This window comes from Cydia fagiglandana, chromosome 4 (assembly GCF_963556715.1).
Source record: "Cydia fagiglandana chromosome 4, ilCydFagi1.1, whole genome shotgun sequence".
Lineage (NCBI taxonomy): Eukaryota > Metazoa > Arthropoda > Insecta > Lepidoptera > Tortricidae > Cydia > Cydia fagiglandana.
Window position 1 is genome coordinate 9,698,557 of NC_085935.1, and position 17,599 is coordinate 9,716,155.

The window sequence follows — 17,599 nt, forward strand, 5'->3', positions numbered from 1 at the left end:
TGTATGACAAATCGTTACGATAATCGACATAAACACGGTTCGATTTATCTGCACAGTCGGACTGCACAGTTTTATCGCTACGTGAGTAGCCGGGGTTACACGTCTTATGGAAGATAGCTTGTATGTCATGCAATGTATTAACCGCCTTAAAATCCACAAATCATTGCTCAATAAACGAGAATCCAAGGTGATTTTAACATATGTTAAATGTGTCATGTATGTGTGACAGAAGAGATATGACAAGAAGAAAAGCAAACAGCAGTTGATTTACTTCGATCTATTTAGAATTTGGTTTTCCATTAAAGATTTGCAATGGGTAGCCCGGAACAAGAGCTCTGTCCACCGCCATCAGAAGAAGATGAGTTAACATTACCTAGAGCAAGTATTAACAAAATGATAAAGGAGTTGGTTCCATCCGTTAGGGTTGCATTTGAGTCTAGAGAACTAATACTTAATTGCTGCACCGAATTCATACACTTGCTCAGCTCTGAGGCCAATGAAGTTTGTAATCAGAGTAATAAGAAAACTATCAATGCCGAACATGTACTCACAGGTATGTCCTTATTTCTCATGTGATATGTATGTCTATTTGTATAATTAAAAATCTAACACTTTTTTAGTCTTCTTTCTTGAAAATGAGAGCGCCAATTGCCTTAACAATAAGTCTATTATTGTCTTGATTCTACCTACATTTGCAATTTTGGCACTGTCCAATAATCCAATACTGTTTCACAAACAAATGTTAGTATCTAAACATATTATTGATTTTCAGCTCTAGATAGGTTGGGGTTCAATGACTACACAATAGAAGCAGAGGCAGTACTAAAAGACTGTAAGGCTGTAGCGGCCAAGAGAAGAAGGCAGAGCACCCGTTTGGAAAACCTTGGAATTCCAGAAGAAGAATTACTCAGGCAGCAACAGGCACTATTTGCAAAAGTAACAAAATATTTCATCTTTGGTTATCATTAATTTCTTTATCTACTTAAACATACTGGGACAAGAGGTGTACTAGGGTGATACCCTCACCCTAGTTTCACTTTATGTTTAATAACCACTTTAATTTACATGTATTGACTGGAACATAGATAAGTATTATTGAAAAAATTAATTTTAACCTAAATTATGCAGCATTTATATATGAAATTAAATCAGAATTATAGAATATACATATTTATCTGTACATAGTTGCATATCTTTTTAATCTAACACTGCTTAGGTAGGCAAAGACAATGGCATCCATAGACGATCAACATCAGTGTCTACCAATTCTAACCTGCAGAAGAACCAACTGATGTATTTTTTGTTTTAATTCCAGGCCCGTGAAGAACAAGCAAAGCAGGACCAACAGCAATGGCTACTGCTGCAGCAGCAGGGGCTAGTGGGCTCCGATGTGACGGCACAGCCTTACGTACCACCACCCACCGGACCCAAGGGTGACATGGATGAAGATGATGACTACTCATAGGATCAATATTTATTTCTAACATGTGATATGTCAATATTGTGTGGTTAATTTAATATTTTTACAAGAATTTGACAAATAATCAATTACTTTGCATCTATCAAAATATGTTATACATATCTATCTATGGAATTTGTGTTTGCTGATTGGATAAGACATGTTTATAATGTATGTTGATAGAGTTAAGCCACGAAAAGTCTGCAGCGATTTTGATAGCCCTCGCAGTGCCAGTGTTATTTATGTCATAATTTCGTAGAAGTTTGACATTTAAAATAATACTTCAACTGTGTGGGCAGTCAAATCCGCTGCAGACTTTTCTTGGTCTGACTCTAGACTTATCTATTCATCGTCATTAAGTATTGGAGTTACCATACCACAATAAGCAAAAAATATTTATATTAGCCTCATAACTATAAGTATTATCTATTAACTAAGGGAAACTTGGATCCCAAACTGATTTTCCATTTTTCCACTTTTAATATGATAATTTTTGAATAAAACTGTCACTGCAAATAATAAATGTGCCCTTGAGTGTGCTCGATGTAGAATTACCTACGGTTTCTGTGAATGGGGAAAAAGTAAAAAATAAGACAGATTTTGCTTTGTAACCAATATGTTAGATTTACTAATTAATGAACGGTTTTTACTGAAATATCCTTTAACTAAAATAAAAATGTAAATACAAAGTTTAATTGTTAATATTGATAGGACTTCACATGTTCACTCTCTATAGGTAACATATAGCTGGTCAAACCAAATTTGTCAGTAAATAAGAACAAAAAAACTATACTCATCCTTTTCTTTTGGGTGTTAGTACTAGTGTAAGACCAAGATAGCATGATTCTCTTATATGTTTGAAATGAGACAGTCCTTTGACAAACTATATATTCCGTGTAAGTGTACACAGTTGTGTATTTAGGCTTGATTTAGACTTAGGACAGTTGCTTATTCTATTACCTTTATTTTTTTTTTGTTATTTTCTACTGGGATCACTTGAATCTAGACTGTCAATACAATAAATCAAAACTTGTCACTACTGTCATAATGGTTTAATTTCGTTTCTTATAGATTTTATAAATTATAATGAACACCTCGTAAGGAATTCAAGAAATATTAATCAATATTACATGATGGTTTCTGCAAAATGAATACTAATGAGTCTAAAAAGAAGAAGGCTAAAAAAGTTAAAACTAAATCATTACCAAGGAACATTTCTCAGGCATCAGTAAATTTCATAAAGCTCAATAAAGTTGTACATTGTTAATAAAATTGCAGATTAACTTTATTATAAACATTTCAGTGTTCTAGACCAACAGGCGATAGTAATGTCAATGATATAGAGGAACGATGCTGCCCCTTGTTAGCCAAAGACTCCGAATGGGTAGACATTTTACAGACAACACATAGAGCCATGTCCTCTGAATCCATCGAGGAGGTAATAATAATTTGATTACCCGTGTATCTACTATGACTATTCTTTAGGCCAGTGGTTTCCAACCGGTGGTCTATGAGTATTAGTTATTGGTTTTATAAGCGGGAAAAGTTGTTGTTGGTACCCGAACAATTGTGTCAATATTGAACCACGAGCGTAACGAGTGGTTGATAACGCTACGTCTTACGTAGGCGAACAACGCGCGAACGCGGCGCGGCGCGGCGCGGCGAAATCAATCCTTTGATGCCCATAGAAGTGTCCTACGTAAGCGATCTCGTTGCGAACGCGGTGCGGCGCGATTTGCACGCGAATGTCAGGCGGCGCGGCGCGGCGGCGGCCGCTTTCGCCGCGCCGCGCCGCGCCGCGTTCGCGCGTTGTTCGCCTACGTAAGACGTAGCGTAAGTGGAATCTTGAGCGTTGCGTGGGTTGAACAAACTTTGTTACAGAGTGAAATACATAATATTATACCACACCAATGCGAGGATTTTTTTGATTGTAAAACCTTTGTTTTATTGGGCTTTGTTGGGCTATAAAAAGCTGGAAAAGACTTTGAATAATTTTACGGTTTAGACTCACTTGTTACACAGCCGTCGTGAACGCTGTTCGCACTGTTAGTGCTTGAGAAAGGAGACCTAGGCTCTCCGAAACATGTCGCGCGCGAGTGACTAAAACCAAGTGAGTCTAAATCGTAAAATTATTCAATGTTAGTATTATGTCTCACAACAGTTTAAATTCGATTCTGAAAACGACTGTTTTAGGCACAACTAAGACAATCTACGTGTTCCTACTACCATCCTTCCTTTCCTTTTTTAGGTAGAATCAGAAGACGGTCCGGAAATGAAACCATTAGCAATCATGTTTCCAGGACTGCTCGCGAAAGACCCCCAAACTTTGCAAAGCATGCTGACCAAGGCCATGTCGACCACAGAAGTCACCAAGCATTTAGTTGATCTCGGGCAGAAAGCTAACTTCAAATACATGAAAAAATCTAGTAGGCTTATTCCACCTGATAAGGTACTTACCTACTTTGGCGTTAGGTATTTAGGCGTAAATGTCGTCGTAGCATGTAGAGTAGCTAATTTAAAAAAGTATGTAATCAGGTTGCCATTTAGTTACATACATGCAGTGGCGGATATGCCCTAAGGCCCAGTAGGCCCGAGCCTAGGGCGGCAAATTGGACGTAGTTTAGGGTAAAATATCCAATCCACAAATAAAAATCTGTTAGTAAAATTTGAACTTTCTGTCAATCGGAAAAGTCGTTCATTTAAATGACAAATTTTAGAGGATGGATCATTTACGCTAAACTACGTCCAATTGTAACAAAAAATTCGCTATGATGTGTGCTGAAAAAGTGGCGGCTACAGGGCCTGGGGCCTAGGGCGGCAAAGACTGCAAATCCGCCACTGCATGCATGCATTAATAAATAGTAAGGGTCGTTGCGTCAGTTCACCGTCCAGTGCCCGTTTCCGTCCACTTGGTGTAGTTGCCACAAAGAATTATGTATAATTTGAATATATACCTAAGATATATTCAAGAATTGCGTTTAATTTGAATATATACCAGGCACTGGACGGTGAACTGACGCAATGACCGTACCTTAATACCTGGATACCTACGTGTCAATCGTAGCCACGGTCAGTCTAAATATCAAATGAATTTTCAGCAATGGTTGGAGAGTGTTCATGAAGTGAATACCGAGTCCCATTCTTCAATGGACCCCGGTGTGAGTGGTAAGTTTTATCTTTCAAAGATTTTCATTTTGATAACTGATTCACAAAACGTTTTAAAAAATTTATAGAGCCGGAGACAGGTAGGTGCCTACCTGCTAGAGTGGGATACTTAATCATAATTTCGACCTTAGCGCTCTTGTTGGACTGCAGGCAGGACCATAAATAGGAGATATTTATAGCATTCAAACTATTATCAGTAATTATGAGAATTTAAATATTTATTTCCTCAATAGGTTCTTCCAATTCTAACAACGACTCCCTCGAAGATACAGAAACCAAAAAATAGAAGAACTATTACAGTAATATCAACATAACATAGGAACACATCTCAATATATAAGAAAATCACCCAATATAATAAAATTCCATTGATATAATATTAAAAATTTATTACAATTTTTGTACAGAAAAAAGTATTTACATATTTTGTTTTATTACCAATTCGAGTGGTACCTCCAAAGAGATATTATTTTCATGTTTCGCTTGTTTACTTTCTATCATTGGTAAATTGATGTGGTCACTATAGTCTGTATCTTTAGCTATTTAAATAAAAGTAAATAAACAATTTGTACATTTTCGGGTCGTTTTAACATTTATTGGTTAACCGACCAATTACAAAACCGCCTGAATCACTCACTGAACGACCTGACTTTAACCTACATTATTTGATAGTGTAATGTTTTCTTCTCCCCTCAACTGGCTTAAGAAGCCATTAGAGGGTAGATTTTGTTTACTTTTATTTAAATACCGAAAGATACAGAGTATAATTGAGACGCCATTTCCGGCGAAGGTGCTTTCAACAGCAATGGCGAGGCGTTTGACAGAGGTAAGCCGAAGCTAATTTTGATCTGCTTTTTCACAAAGACACGAATTTTAACGGTACCTTAATACTTTCCCGGTCCATGTATTTGGAATATTGGATAAATGGACAGGAATAGTGTTAACACAACTCTGCGTGGGGGGCGCCACTAGCACTGACGGTAGACAAACCGCCTTGAATCATCAATGTCATATTTTATTTGTAGCAAATAATTTGTAAAAACTTGACAAAAAACTAAGTTGCTCTATGGTTTACGGTTTGCGCTAGTGTTGCACTCTGGCGGCAGAACATTGCAGTAATACTTCTATTAGTTCTATTGACCCGTCGAACGCCAGAAGTGGTATACCTACACAAAAATTTCACCCGAACGCAAAAGGCATAGGCGTAAGCGAGCCGAAATGGACCTTATTTGAAAGCAGGAAGGTACATAATACGAATGTAATAAGGTTTACTCGGGTAATTCCAAATGTCGAAAACTGTCGGATAATTCCGAAAAGAGACTTTTATTACGATGGAATTAAGGGTGATTTTCATCTGAATTTCGGAATTATCCGACATTCGGTATTACCCGAATATACCTTAATAATAAATGTTATATTGGCGTTCTTGGTGCTGTAAACAGGATTCCTCACATCGACTTTATGCGTTCTTTGGCGTTCAAAGGATTTATATTAGAATTTCACTATAGTTTCACAAACGCCTCGCCACTGATAGGATATGACAATTGACAATACACAATACTGAGACAATATGATAACATTACCTATTCAAGTTCTAGTTTATGTGTCCCGGTTCATATTATATCATGTAAATTGCAAGACTATATAGCTGATTACATGATTTAGGCTGCAATCTAGGGCATCTATCTATTTCATATACCACGCTATTTCCGAGAGGATGTCACTATTCACGTAAGTAGGTACTAAGTTTTATCAGTTATTAGTATTATTGGTGTACTTATTATGTTTGTCGTAGATAGCCAACACAGAAATACCTACCTGTTATCTTGTGTCGCCTAATATACACTGACTTAACAGTACTTATTAAAAGATGAATAAAGATATATACATTAAAAATAAAATTATTGAGCATGATTTAAAATAATCTTATGTCCTAATTTATTAATAACATTTTATAAGGAATAACATAAGTTTAGGACAGATTAAAACACAATTTAATAAGACTAGATAAGTAAATGATTACTACACTTGTCGCAGTTCTGTGTGGAACGAAACGATATAAGCATTATAAGCAAGCCATTAATGTGCACTCAACTAACAAATTTGTGAATTTGTTTTAATTGTAATCATGCCAGTTTGGAATTTTAGGAAATTTTCTTTCAACCCTTTTCAATCCGCACCAATCTAGAAATTTAAATCGACTCATGAGAGCGTCTGTTGTCTTTTTGGGCCTTAATTAGGAGTTTATGATGGATATGTACTTTGCTACCAAAAGGGTCAAATGACTAAATTCTAAACAATGAAGCCAATGCACACAAATAATACATTTGGAAGCACCATTACAAACACACATAATTAAGTAGATAAAATATCTAATTTCTGAGCCAAAAAAAATTGAGTTAGACTCTTATTACTGCCATTAAAATTTGTGAAAGTAGAGAGAAAATATTTTTTTATTATTGTGAGGCTACTGATTTGTAACCATTAGCAATCAGAGGTCAGCAAAAATAGCTAAGCGACCGTAGTGATCTAAGAACCTCTAACATTAACAATGTTCTCTTCGTGTCTAAATAATTTTGAAACTTTCCAGGTAGGTCAAAGGTAACCAAACTCTGCTGGAGACAGTACTTTGCGCACTTGAAATAATCACATAAAAATGAAGTAGGTACAGTCAGCAGCAGATATACCTGAGCGGGCAAGGTGTCCAAGAAAACATATACACTTCAATCGTCACAAAAATAAAGACATCTAAGATGTCATTTTCACGTAAGCTTTCAGTTCGTCACAAATACCTTAACTTCTGAGTTTTTCTTTAACACATACACCCTTATTTAATCACAATGACAATAACGGTTAAAAAGTCAGTGGTAACTAAGCAATCAAATTCAAGCTGCTGTCATTAATACCTACACGCACTGCCAATCACGTACGTCAGCAGCCAGGGTGCCACCAGTTGCTAAGCAGTTGTTATTTCAATGGTAACTAAGCATCAACATTTTATCTGTTTAACTTTAAAATAAATATTGTAGCACTACGAATTGACACCTCCTTTCTTAAAGAAGTATTTTATCGTTAAGTGTCAAACTTATACAATAAATAAGTAGGTTCTACTAGAATCTTCGAGCAACACCGGCTTCCGACACGTCGGAAGGGAGGGGCCCAAGCGATATCTCGCCGTACAAATCTTTCTGCCATTTTTCGCGGGGGGAAAGGTGCACACAGTCGCATTTCTCACACACTTACGTACAAAATCCAATCTGTAATGACGACACAAATACATAGAAAATGACACACGTCAAAGACAAATCTTGCAAACCTCGATCTCTTTTTATGTACGGACAAGTGACTAGTGTCACAACACGCACACTAACACATTTTCGTTGAAGTATGTCATTGTATTCTGAGAGATGAAAAGTCGGATTTGTCGCTCGACCGATCCGCAATTTGTACTGAGCGAGCAAAATCGATAAATCCAACAATTACTTGAGACTAAAATATAATAATTGTATTTAAATGTAATTTAACGTATGATATGTAAAAAAAAAATTACATGTGAAATGTAACACTTTCTTTTTGTAAATTTGATGTCCCCGACCTCTTTTTATAACAAAAAACCGAGCAAACAGGCATTTTTGTGCAGCAGTGTTCACGCGCGCGTCTGGACTCGGTCTAGTGAAAAATCCAAGTGCAACTAGTTTTATTACCCGCGCTAGATTATTTTGACGCACTAATCTTGTACCTCGGCAGAGGGGAAATAGTGCGAATGCCGCCTCCCTTCCGTGTTGCTCGAAGACTAGAATGATCGGTTTTTTTATTTTAACTGTCATATGCAGCTGTTCTTCCAAACCGTTGATCATATTATATACCTATGTTAATATATTTATTTAGCCCACTTATTGTAGTAAAATATACTATACAGGGTGGCCCATTTAGATCGGCCAGTATGGGAAAATCTGATACTATACGATATACACCGATCTCTTCTTAGGAATCATGTCATCGATTTTAGTAACACGAAAAACTGCATTCATTCATACATTTAAAAAAATGTGTACTCAGCTCGGGAATCGAACCCCGAACGTTTTGAAAAACAAAACTAAGACTATTTCTATTTAGATATCGATTGTGAAGGTCTTAAGCAATTAATGTTACTATGAAACATGATGTCTGAAATTAATAAAATGCATTGTTTTCATATCCTTTAATTTAATTTAGTCAGTTTTCGAAGAGACCAGCATTTTTAGGGTTCCGTACCCAAAGGGTAAAACGGGACCCTATTACTAAGACTCTGCTGTCCGTCCGTCTGTCCATCCATCCGTCCGTTCGTCCGTCTGTCACCAGGCTGTATCTCAGGAACCGTGATAGCTAGACAGTTCAAATTTTCACAAATGATGTATTTCTGTTGACGATATTATAAGTAACAAGAAATACTAAAAACAGAATAAAATAAAGATTTAAGTGGGGCTCCCATACAACAAACGTGATTTTTGAGTAGTAAATATCAAATGGCATTCCGCACAGGAGTAATCTAAGTAACGCCCACTGCGGGTTGAAACCTACAACGTCCTGATAGAAAGTCGTACATACGCTACATGTGACATTATCTTCAAAAATTATATACACTAATGCGAAATTAACATAAAACCAGAAGACACAAATTAATAATAGAAATGAAACACAAAAAAAAAAAGCTGTAATCTCTAGGTGCGTACGACTGAGATTTGAACCCGCGGTCTCTGCTTTGAAAAGCAAACGCCTGTTACTGAGACCACGACGTGCCTTGACAATTGGCTCTAAATTCGGCTTCAGTTAGCTTTTGCTATGTGTCATTCGTCTTGACGATTCTGTTAAAAGAAATAGTTTGCAGTAAGTTGACCGAGAGGCTCCTGTCAAATGGTTGAAGGGCAAAACGTGAGATAGATGTATGTGATGACAAGACTGTACTGCTTTCGATGATTGTCAAAACGCTTTACCTGAAATTAGCATGGCTATCTTTTATTCAATATTCGATCATACTTGTATGCTTTAAAGTCTATTTTTCCATATTGTTCAGATATATTTGACACGTTGACCGCTTAGATACCATTGGTTTTTTGACAGCTAAGGTATCAATGACTTGTTGTAAGTGTAGAAATTAATGAATAGCGACTGTTAACATATTTGTGACACGTTGAGCGCTCACAAGTAAATACTACCATGACAGTCAACAACTTTTTGACAGTTTAAACGTTTACCTCTCTTTGAGCACCTGGAGTGTATAGCGACTTCTGCTGCTGACTGTACCTATATTATTCGAGTAATCGACACCTATGATACATATTTAGGTAGATTACGCTTTGCGATACTTGCAACACACAAAAGTATTCCACTTCAAATCTAAAAAGCTATCTGCTATCTATTTTTATAAATATGTATCAAATTGTGTATGTACTATTAGTTAATTATCGACTGTGAAATAGTAAATAAGCGTACGGTAAAATTTACACAGAGAGAGACCCGTATAGGCACTGCATCTGAATCTAAAACCAATAATTGTATATAATATGTATCATAAGTTTTGTAATATTTATGCATGTTATGTAGGTACGTGTTTTACTGCTTTCCGATGCTAGACTATTTTTCAATTTAAAACGGCTACCACGTGACAGGCATAGCCTAGTGTGGGGCCTCAGGACATTGATAAATGTTCATAAGTTTTTTTCTTTTAAATAAATATTCTTATATTCTTACAATAATTGTAAATTGTAAGATTATCAATCGTGTGATTGTTAGTCAGAAACCTCCACAAGGCTTACTTTTGTAAATATTCAAACATTATAAAAAGCTATCTTAGACTAGAAATAATAAATACCTACATAATTTATTAGATATTTTCGCGTCATTGAACACATTCGTACCTATGAACTACTACTTATGGTTTGAAGATGAATACGTGATATTCGATTTATTACTTATACAAAATTATACATTTGTTACTAACAAAAGCGGGTTCGGCTTACAATTATTTGATTACTTCAAGTATACAGTGATCATTGATAATACAGATTATATCTGCCCTAGCCTGATTGTTATCATTGTACCATATATGCGGATATCGGTTACTATTTCCAAACAGTTATTAGTAGTAAAAGAGTGTCTAAGAAAGATCCCAGACTTTTCCATTCGAAATAGATAGCGCAATACGACACCATCCATACAGTCCATACCTACAGCGACTGTCAAATTTGAAGCACGATTTTTTTCTTAGAACTTACACCTTTTCTTAGGTACCTACTATGCATTGCGAAACAACATTGGGTAAAACAAGTGAGGAAATTATGGTCAGTTTAATTGTTTATAGATATGCTTCATAAGACAAATTCATACATCATGTACGATTTTTTATTAAGTGTAAGTTAAGGGACCTTAAAGAACCTGTAGGCAGCATGAATGCGCGGCGGCAGTATCTCGCGCGACGATATAGACCACCCGTCTATATCCTGTCTGCGAGATACTGTCGCGGCACACTCGTGCTAAAACTACCGAAATACTTTTTTTATCGAATAGATATAAGTGACAGTCAATCTCACAAAAAATGAATGTTATAACATTGCACTTAAACTTAAACAACTTAAAGTGGAGAGGGGCCACACCACACACAACATTTGCGTAGATACTTAAACTTAGATAAGAAACTGTCAGCGTCAATTTAAGTTTTAAATTTTATTCTGTGGGTGCATTACTTATTTATTCATCATTTTCCTTCGCCTCTCTAAATTCCATGACTGTATAATCGTATGGTTTTAAAATGTCGGGATCCGCATGAGATTCCGACATTTTAAAACCATACCACTACACGAGTATCTACTTATAACAACAACAACCTCGTTATAGTTTTTTGACACAGTTATACAGATTTAATATTTTATTAACTATAAGCTTAAAATAAATTTAAAATACAAATTTGTATACAAAGGGGCCAGGTATCTTCGCAGCTGACAATGCTGTACGTCAGGAAATTACAATTACAGAAAATTTTTTTTTCTTCATGTAAAAGAAATAACCTAAATGAGTGTTGAATTGGCAATAAATCAATAGTTAAATTTGGATTCCCGTTATTCCTTATATCGTTTTAACAACAAAAAGACAAATATAAATATATAAATACATACTATTATAAAAGCTTATTTAATAAGTTTTTCATACTTAAGAAGTAATTTCCTTGACATCGTCTCAAATAAATTTAATATCAACAATCCTGTTACGCGTCTTTTTTGCATGTTATACAGATAATTATGCAACTAGACAAGGCTTTCAATAATTAAAACAGCCATTGGCAGTCTAAAGGCTATGTGATAGCAAGTTGTAAATGTTATAATTTTAGTAGCTTTATATATACCGAGGCTTAAACTATAAAGCTGCTAATTGCTAACTGCAGAGGGCGCCTAGAGGGAAAGGTTTAAAGTGACAGATTGTTACTTGCATTTTATTGTAGTATGTAGTTTATCTTTCCGCGATATTTGTTAATAACGATTTTCTTTTTTTTTAATATATTTGCAATTGCATACATTATAAATTATAAACTATCAAAATATTAGTGGTTATTTCGAGGATTTTTTTTAATTTGAAGCCCGGAATTCAAACTTACAAAATCTCAACTATCTCTAGAAACCGTTAGACAACAGCGCCATCTGCGTATAGCTTTGCGTTTATAGCTACTGTTTGAAAGTTATTTGACGAGTAATTTGCATGATTAAGTATATGCATGTTGAGTAATGGTTTACAACTAACTGGTTATGGATGTTTAATGAAAGAAGTCTGTTTCACAACCTCAGTCATCGGTGAGTAAACAAGTGAAATCGTATTTGCTCATAAAATTTGCCGCCACTCACTCGGAAACGGCAAAATGGAGTAAGGAATAGGTATTGCGTAAAAATAATGTAAGCTGCAATCAACACAACTAATGTTTTAAGTCTACCGTGACTCCAAATAAAATAATAATCAAGCTAAGTACTTTAAATAACGGTAAAGCGGAAAAATCACAATGGTGTCATGTAATTTTAGTTAAGGTGTACCTAAATTAGAAAAAAGCGTGATGTACGCTTTGCGGATCTCGCTTTTCAAACTAGGTACGATTTTAGTGGCATCTAGCGTAAATATATATTATATCTTGAATATGTAAATATGATACTCAGTGGTGCCCGGGAGTTTAAAAAACTGAATCATTGTATTCCTAAGATGTACCTAAAGTGTATCCTGCTATTCCCGCTTAGATTATAAAATACAACAGATTTGGGGGATGACCGATCGAAGCCTTTTACAGATGGCGCCAGTAATGCCAGCAAGGTCTCCCTGTCAATCCTACCAATGATGTCAAATACTAGTATTTTTTAATGGAATTTCATGACCCGGATGCTCGCCATTTAAGCCAAATCGCACTGAAAAGCTAGAAACAGGGGAACCCTACGCTAACACCATCTCAAAAACCTTTGACAGTCCGTCAACCCTATTAAAAAAATCCGCAGGCACTAGATACCGAGCACAGTAAATCCAGTATGACCAATCTAACATTTTTCCTTAGCTTAATTTTTTACAAGTCGTTTAAAATAGCGTCTAGGTATCATACCCAGGCAAGCCAGGCACGGCGACGGCGACGGCGGTGGCGTCTCTCGGTGGTGGCTGGCACGTGCAGCGGGCGAGCACGACGGCGCCGAGCAGCACGAGCGCCGCCGCCGCCAGCAGTCACGCGCGCGGCCGCCGCGACCCGGCGCTGAGCCGCGGCGCCGGCGCGGCGTACCTGCACATACATACATCACATTTCATTGATAAAATGTTAACTTGAACAGGTTCATCGACAATGCATTCATTTTTTTTCTGCTTCCCGTGAAAAGAAAATGTTTCTAATAAACCTTCTATCTATTGTACAAATGTAGTACATAATCTTTTTCCATCGTATTTTCTTGAAAACTTCAGTACTTTTTGTACCGAGACTGTCTGCAACTTCGAGCAACACCGGCTTCCGACACGTCGGAAGGGAGGGGCCCAAGCGATATCTCGCCGTACAAATCTTTCTGCCATTTTTCGCGGGGGGAAAGGTGCACACAGTCGCATTTCTCACACACTTACGTACAAAATCTAATCTGTAATGACGACACAAATACATAGAAAATGACACACGTCAAAGACAAATCTTGCAAACCTCGATCTCTTTTTATGTACGGACGAGTGACTAGTGTCACAACACGCACACTAACACATTTTCGTTGAAGTATGTCATTGTATTCTGAGAGATGAATAGTCGGATTTGTCGCTCGACCGATCCGCAATTTGTACTGAGCGAGCAAAATCGATAAATCCAACAATTACTTGAGACTAAAATATAATAATTGTATTTAAATGTAATTTAACGTATGATATGTAAAAAAAAAATTACATGTGAAATGTAACACTTTCTTTTTGTAAATTTGATGTCCCCGACCTCTTTTTATAACAAAAAACCGAGCAAACAGGCATTTTTGTGCAGCAGTGTTCACGTGCGCGTCTGGACTCGGTCTAGTGAAAAATCCAAGTGCAACTAGTTTTATTACCCGCGCTAGATTATTTTGACGCGCTAATCTTGTACCTCGGCAGAGGGGAAATGGTGCGAATGCCGCCTCCCTTCCGTGTTGCTCGAAGCTTCAGTACTTTTTGTACCGAGACTGTCTGCAATATTAAGACACGTTCGTACGTTTCCGTGAAAAAACGATGGAAAATAATTATGCTCGCAGCAGTCGCAGCCTATGATGTCACAGGCCAGACTAGTTTGTTTAATGGTCATCTGCTTACATGGTAATATAGAGTACTTAATGCATATAATGTTGCTATTCCCCTGGACGCTATATTTAGCCGACTAACCGTCATTGAGCAGGCTTGAGCGCTGCCATCTTGCGTCCGCGCGCGCGCGCCTCCTGTCGCGTCGTGGTGTACTCGAACCACATCACGTTGGGGATCAGCGTCGTGTCACGGATCATCAGCATCTCGCACACTTTTCTGGAATTGACAGACTTTATCTCAATTTAATTGTACAATTGATTATAAAGCGACTACGTTATTTAAGGCGCTTTGACCGCCAGACAGACATTGTCGGCAAAGACTCCAATATAAAATGAACTTTGATGCAATTTAATAAAGTTGACTATTGCGTGTTACTTGTATAAAATATAGTACCACTGTATATTCTTATATAAAATGGTTCCAAGGGTCAAATGATTAGTTTTTTAACTGTATTGTTATGGTTTACAACTTGTCACATCATAAACTACTAAAACTGATTCTATGTAAATACTCTGTGAGTTATAGAACCCATTTATTTATGCCCTAACTAAACAATTTGAAAACATGTGACAAACAGCCTGAAAATCTGCTTTTTACAGAATATATGCATTTTAACCCTTTGGAATACGGACAGGCAAAAACAAGACACAGATTACATATTTATAATCCACATAATTTCACTTTGCATCATAAATATCAATTAATTAATACATATTAACCATTGTGTTACTCGGAAAATTCCAGTCAAGCAAAGCTTGTATACTTACAATGAAACTAAATGTGGAAATAGTGGCGTCAGAACTCTATGCACCAGGGCGAACCATAGTGTAGCAAAGAGGAAGCCCACAAGTGCCCCCACAATGACTTGGGAGGATGTGTGGTAGTGTAGGTACACCCGACCTATGCTCACGAGCACGGCCAGGCTTAAACATCCGCTGACTATGATGCCTTTCCATAACGCAGATATTATACTATTATTGTTTATATGGTGCAATCTGTAACAATATAAACATGTTTATATTTTTTCCATATAATATACATAGATAAAAAGTGATCCCAAATGCTGTTATGAAAAATTAATTAAAACTTAAATTTATAACCTACTTTTACATAAGAGGAGTTTTTTTTCAAATGAGCTTATTTCTCTATGGATACCATTAAAAAATAAGCCCTTTTGAGAAGACACTCCTCATAATAATGGGGTTAAATATTTTGTATAAGTCTCAAGCCACACAGAAATCAAAACTTGCCAAGACAAATGCAATTTAGATTTGACAAAATATAATGGAATTGAAGACCTTTTTAGGCAGTTAGAGGACATCCTGTAGCTGCCCAGAGGCCTAAAAAAGTGCTTGCATGCATTTAAATAAGAAATTACTGTTATTATGTTAGCACAAGGTAAAATAGTTTAATGTTAAATGAACTTACCTTATAGCAACAAAGTACAGTACATAAATACTGAAGAACCAAACAAATTGAGCATGAGACGATGGCATTCCATACTCATTGTACAGATGCCCTCGCGCTAGAGGTCTTGCTTCACATATTATGTGCTTTAATATTATGTTTAATGCTTCATTGACCAGTGTGCCTACAAAGAAGGCAATCTGAAACAAAATATATATATCTTATGTGAAACTATATGTGTCTGTATACATATAGTTACATATTCATATGCAGTTACAGTTATTCAAAAATTTACTATGTTCTGCAGAAAACAAGCCAGAAAAATAAAAAAAAAATTATAATAATGTTCTGCATAAAATAATACTGTATGAATGGAGAAAAATAATGTACAACTTACAGTATGAAGATCTCGTCGAAATAAAACTAGCGTGACGAATCCGGCGCCAATTCCAAAAGGCGACAGGCTAATAAAGGCAAAGAATTTCCCTATCCAATCACCTGGAAATAATCAAACGAAATACGTGACACTCCTCCGGCCGTTAAAGGAGCTGTTAAAATCGTTTTATTGTCTTCGATAAAGCAAAATCGGTGCAACTTTCACGCATGAACTACTGTTACTATTTACTGGCTTGCATTGTATTTAAACACTTAGTATCACTCTTCTATATATATTATGTTTATGGACTGTTTTATATGACGACGAAATTTATTGTGGTTATAAAAATAATAATACACATATAATACATACCTTTTGGATATTCAACCAAAGTAAGAGCAAGCGGTTGCCATTCGATCTCGCCGTTGAGTTGCATTGTATCGCTAAAAGATGAAACTTCTTCTTCCATTATATTACGCTTATTATTATACAGATTTTAAGATAGAAATCGTCATAGAAGTAACATCCTTTTTGTTATAAATTTATATAAATTAGGTACACGATACGCGATACCTATCAACATAGACTTATAATATATAAAGACGGTGTCTCAGCGAGCTGTCACTGTTGCCACTTTTGTTTAGTGTACGATTAACAATGTGGCCCACGTTGCTGTAGCCATGTCGATAAAGTCATATCGATAAACTATCGTCATTTCTTGCAATTTTAATTTTACTTCAAAGGCTTAACGATACCTAAAATGACCAAAAACGCTTTTATTCTTTATTGTGGTTATCAGATCACAATTTTATAGTCACGCCCCAGCAGGGAACCAAGGGAAAGTTCAGATATTTAATTAAAATACATAAATACCTCCTAAAATAGGTGTTCCGCAATAATTGAATTATATTATTATATTATAATATATTCATTATCCATTAGCATTTCAATTATGTTTATGTTTAACGAAGATATTGAAGCTTCAATTAATCGCTATTTCGTTCCGCTGTGTAGCGTTTATCGATATATAACATGATTAAAATCGACTTTTCACATCCCTAAAAGAGCACACATATACACTTTTACGCACACATACACAGCCTGGGCGCATCATGAAAGGCAACACTTGATTTGAAGTCCACCTTGTCAACAGTATGGTTGTCCTTTTTTGACAAACGGCATTTTAAAAGAGCGAGGAGAGAGAAATGATACTAGTTGCTGCGTCGTGAAAGAGAACAGAAAAGGTTGGGCCCTTGCTATCAACGATTGACAAATTTTGCTTGATTTGACGTTTCGCTTGGTTTACTTTTTTTTAAATAGGGACTGCAGTAGGGCAAGTGAAACAGCCTGAAAAACATGTTTCACACGATGTTAAGCGCTAGATATGTATCAGTAGACACG

The 17,599-nt window shown here is 36.2% G+C and overlaps 3 protein-coding genes across 3 annotated transcripts; 2 read left to right on the forward strand and 1 right to left on the reverse strand.

Annotated features, from left to right (window-relative positions):
- The first annotated feature begins 244 nt into the window (after positions 1 to 244).
- On the forward strand, positions 245 to 2,500 carry LOC134663656 (protein Dr1). Its single transcript, XM_063520099.1, has 3 exons — positions 245 to 553; positions 773 to 936; positions 1,316 to 2,500. Exons 1-3 carry the CDS (start codon positions 313 to 315, stop codon positions 1,463 to 1,465), a joined length of 555 nt encoding a protein of 184 aa, XP_063376169.1. The 5' UTR covers positions 245 to 312; the 3' UTR covers positions 1,466 to 2,500.
- Positions 2,501 to 2,539: 39 nt separating this feature from the next.
- Positions 2,540 to 5,043, forward strand: LOC134663657 (uncharacterized). The gene is made up of 5 exons (XM_063520100.1): positions 2,540 to 2,687; positions 2,763 to 2,897; positions 3,708 to 3,908; positions 4,558 to 4,624; positions 4,858 to 5,043. The coding sequence occupies exons 1-5, from the start codon at positions 2,607 to 2,609 to the stop codon at positions 4,908 to 4,910; spliced, it is 537 nt and encodes a 178-aa protein (XP_063376170.1). The 5' UTR covers positions 2,540 to 2,606; the 3' UTR covers positions 4,911 to 5,043.
- On the reverse strand, positions 4,996 to 16,773 carry LOC134663654 (dolichyldiphosphatase 1-like). Its single transcript, XM_063520096.1, has 6 exons — positions 16,571 to 16,773; positions 16,220 to 16,320; positions 15,844 to 16,022; positions 15,183 to 15,410; positions 14,497 to 14,631; positions 4,996 to 13,399 (listed from the first exon to the last, which is right to left on the reverse strand). The coding sequence occupies exons 1-5, from the start codon at positions 16,665 to 16,667 to the stop codon at positions 14,499 to 14,501; spliced, it is 738 nt and encodes a 245-aa protein (XP_063376166.1). The 5' UTR covers positions 16,668 to 16,773; the 3' UTR covers positions 4,996 to 13,399; positions 14,497 to 14,498.
- Between the last annotated feature and the right edge of the window lie 826 nt (positions 16,774 to 17,599).

Excerpts from the sequence above, each read along its gene's own strand:
- LOC134663657 (XM_063520100.1), top strand. The coding sequence starts at position 2,607 with ATGAATACTAATGAGTCTAAAAAGAAGAAGGCTAAAAAAGTTAAAACT. Across the intron at positions 2,688-2,762 it reads GGAACATTTCTCAGGCATCA|TGTTCTAGACCAACAGGCGA; the intron begins GTAAATTTCATA and ends TAAACATTTCAG. Across the intron at positions 3,909-4,557 it reads GGCTTATTCCACCTGATAAG|CAATGGTTGGAGAGTGTTCA; the intron begins GTACTTACCTAC and ends ATGAATTTTCAG.
- LOC134663654 (XM_063520096.1), bottom strand. The coding sequence starts at position 16,667 with ATGGAAGAAGAAGTTTCATCTTTTAGCGATACAATGCAACTCAACGGC. Across the intron at positions 16,023-16,219 it reads TTCGACGAGATCTTCATACT|ATTGCCTTCTTTGTAGGCAC; the intron begins GTAAGTTGTACA and ends ATTTTGTTTCAG. Across the intron at positions 15,411-15,843 it reads CTGTACTTTGTTGCTATAAG|ATTGCACCATATAAACAATA; the intron begins GTAAGTTCATTT and ends ATATTGTTACAG.
- LOC134663656 (XM_063520099.1), top strand. The coding sequence starts at position 313 with ATGGGTAGCCCGGAACAAGAGCTCTGTCCACCGCCATCAGAAGAAGAT. Across the intron at positions 554-772 it reads TGCCGAACATGTACTCACAG|CTCTAGATAGGTTGGGGTTC; the intron begins GTATGTCCTTAT and ends ATTGATTTTCAG. Across the intron at positions 937-1,315 it reads AACAGGCACTATTTGCAAAA|GCCCGTGAAGAACAAGCAAA; the intron begins GTAACAAAATAT and ends TTTTAATTCCAG.